At 52.3% G+C, this 2,729-nt stretch overlaps 1 protein-coding gene across 1 annotated transcript in view; it reads right to left on the bottom strand.

Moving 5' to 3' along the window:
* Window positions 1–1,167: 1,167 nt before the first annotated feature.
* Window positions 1,168–2,729, bottom strand: part of CFAP77 (cilia and flagella associated protein 77) — an 83,111-nt gene continuing 81,549 nt past the window's right edge. Inside the window, exon 9 of the mRNA XM_017517563.2 lies at window positions 1,168–2,124. Coding sequence (XP_017373052.1) covers window positions 2,002–2,124 — 123 coding nt within the window. The 3' untranslated portion in view covers window positions 1,168–2,001. The remainder of the gene's footprint in view (window positions 2,125–2,729) is intronic.

Below are 2,729 nucleotides of genomic sequence, written 5' to 3'. Positions count from 1 at the left end.
GAGGCACAGAGAGGCTAGGACTGGTGCTCAAAATCACATGGAAATTGCTGGGCTGCGCTGGGCTTCACACTCTTCCGTGGTGTAGCATGGCATGCTACCGCCAGCTCAGGGCCAGCCTCCTGACTCTGCCTTCCTGGGAGACTGGAGGGATGAAGGAAATTGAGTATTGAAGAATTTTGGCTTCAACAGCTAGGTGGATGGTGGTCTCACTTATGAGATGGGAAAGAGAGGGAGAAGCAAGTTTGGCAGAAAAAAGTTCAAGTGTCTGCCTTGGCTGTGTTAATTAACAGTAAACGCCAGACACTCAAGTGGAGACGCTGAGTGGGCAGTTGGATAAATGAGTCTGGGGTCCGGGCGCGGTGGCTGACACCTGTAATCACGCACTTTGGGAGGCCGAGGAGGGTGGATCACCTGAGGTCGGGAATTTGAGACTAGCCTGACCAACATGGTGAAACCCTGTCTCTACTAAAAATACAAAAATTAGCTACGCATGGTGGCACCTGCCTGTAATCCCAGCTACTCGTGAGACTGAGGCAGGAGAATCGCTTGAACCTGGGAGGTGGAGGCTGCAGTGAGCTGAGATAGCTCCATTGCACTCCAGCCTGGGCAACAGGAGCGAAAACTATGTCTCAAAAAAAAAAGAGTCTGGGGTTCCCAGGTTGAAGATCAACATTAAGAAAGCCTTGTCTCGGTGCGGTGGCTCAGGCCTGTAATCCCAGCACTTTGGCAGACCAAGGCGGGCAGATCATGAGGCCAAGCGATCGAGACCAGCCTGGTCAACATGGTGAAACCCCATCTCTACTAAAAATACAAAAATTAGCTGGGTGTGGTGGCGCACGCCTGTAGTCCCAGCTACGTGGGAGGCTAAGGCAGGAGAATCGCTTGAACCCGGGAGACGGAGGTTGCAGTGAGTTGAGATCAAGCCACTGCACTCCAGCCTGGCGACAGAGTAAGACTCCATCAAAAGAAAAAAGAAATCCTCAGATTAGAAATGATATTTAAAACTTGAGAATTTGCCTCCCTGAGAAGAGACGTGGCTGGGATGTGTTGGGGGGTAGCCTACCTTGAGAAGGCTCTGTGTGGCAGCACCCTCATCTGGTGGCTTTGAGGCTGGTTTGCTCACTAGTTTTCAAATAAAGACACAAGAGGATGACAAATAGCATTTTAAATTTAAAATAGATCAGCATATAATTTGCAGAGAGAAACCAAAGAACACACAGAAAGGCCGAGTGAGGAAGTGCCCAGGAGTTTGGCTGAGAAGCTCAGCGGCCTGTGTTCCTGCAGTCTACCCCCTCGACCACCCAGAAGGCTCTCTTTTTCCAGAGGGGGATGACCTTCCAAAGTCAGTCCTGCGGGAGGAGTCCAACTTGGTCTGCCTGATTAACGGCGCCGGCACTGAGGAGGCGGGGGCAGGCTGGAGTAATGAACCATTGGCTCTTCCTGCTGTCAGAGGTCCCAGAGAGATAATACTGCTGTGATGAGACATCAGGCATCCCAAAAAGAGCAATTAAAACTCATGTTTGGAATAGAAAATTAGGGCTTTCAAAGCGCATCACTGTCATGCTTTCTGCAGGAAAAACACTGAACACTTAATGGGCAGAGCCATGGAGTCGACCCTTAGCCTGGAATCTAAAATATTGTCCTGTAATTTGGGTTTGTCTTGACAGGTGAGGGCTTGAGAAGAGGCAGGGTCAGCCTGCCCTGTGAGGAGGAGGAGAAGGAGGAGGAGGAGGAGGAGGAGGAGGAGGGGGAGGAAGGGGGGGAGGAGGAGGAGGAGGCGGCCCCAGATAGAGGGTCACTGAGGCAAAGTGGAGACTAATGTTGACTAATGTAAAAGGGGGGACTTTCACCAAAAAACAATTAACCTAAGACTTGAATCTGAGGTCCTCGAAGCAGAACCTGCCTAAAAATGGGGAATGTCAGGGTTGGGACAAGACAGGGAGTCCTTCTAGGAATTTTCTACTATGTCAAGATGGCTTTTCGTGGCAGGCGAGGGAGGGTCTAGGGGTGGGTGTAGTTGCCCATCCGCAGGGTGCCTTGGCGCACGGCACGCTCTTCCCGGTGGGCTTTCAGTGCTCGCTGTCGATCGGCCTCCGTGGGGAACGTGTCGAGATGGCGACCCACCTGTGAACAGAAGGGACGAGCGGGTGGGCAAGGCGAGTCTTTGGTGCAGCTCACTGCAGTTGCTCCCCTTGCCCACCCCCTACTTCCGTCTTAGAGTAATGATGGAAATAGCTGTAAGAGGGAGGAAGTAACAGCAAGGGCTGGGAGCCTCCTGGTGCTGAGTGCAAGGCAGAGAGCAGTGGCTGCCTGGGGGAGGTGTTCCTCTGCTGGGGAACAGCATGCAGAGCAAATGTCACCGGACCATGACCAGACCACCAGGCAGTGGGACCTGGTAGCCAGTGTCCTTCACACACTGCTTTTCCATCATCACAAACCCCAAACAGGCTGGGTGTGGTGGCTCCTGCCTGTAATCCCAGCACTTTGGGAGGCCAAGGTGGGCGGATCCCGAGGTCAGAAGTTCAAGACCAGCCTGACCAACATAGTGAAGTCTCATCTTTACTAAAAATACAAAAATTAACCAGGCATGGTGGCATGCGCCTATAGTCCCAGCTACTCAGGAGGCTGAAGCAGGAGAATCACTTGAGCCTAGAAGTGGAGGTTGCAGTGAGCTAAGATTGTGCCACTGCAATCCAGCCTGGATGACAGAGCGAGACTCTGTCTCAAAA

This window comes from Cebus imitator, unplaced genomic scaffold, assembly GCF_001604975.1.
Source record: "Cebus imitator isolate Cc_AM_T3 unplaced genomic scaffold, Cebus_imitator-1.0 Scaffold638, whole genome shotgun sequence".
In the NCBI taxonomy this organism is placed as follows: Eukaryota; Metazoa; Chordata; class Mammalia; order Primates; family Cebidae; genus Cebus; species Cebus imitator.
The sequence above is the reverse complement of the archived record's forward strand: the minus strand, read 5'-3'. Positions and strand labels throughout refer to the sequence as shown.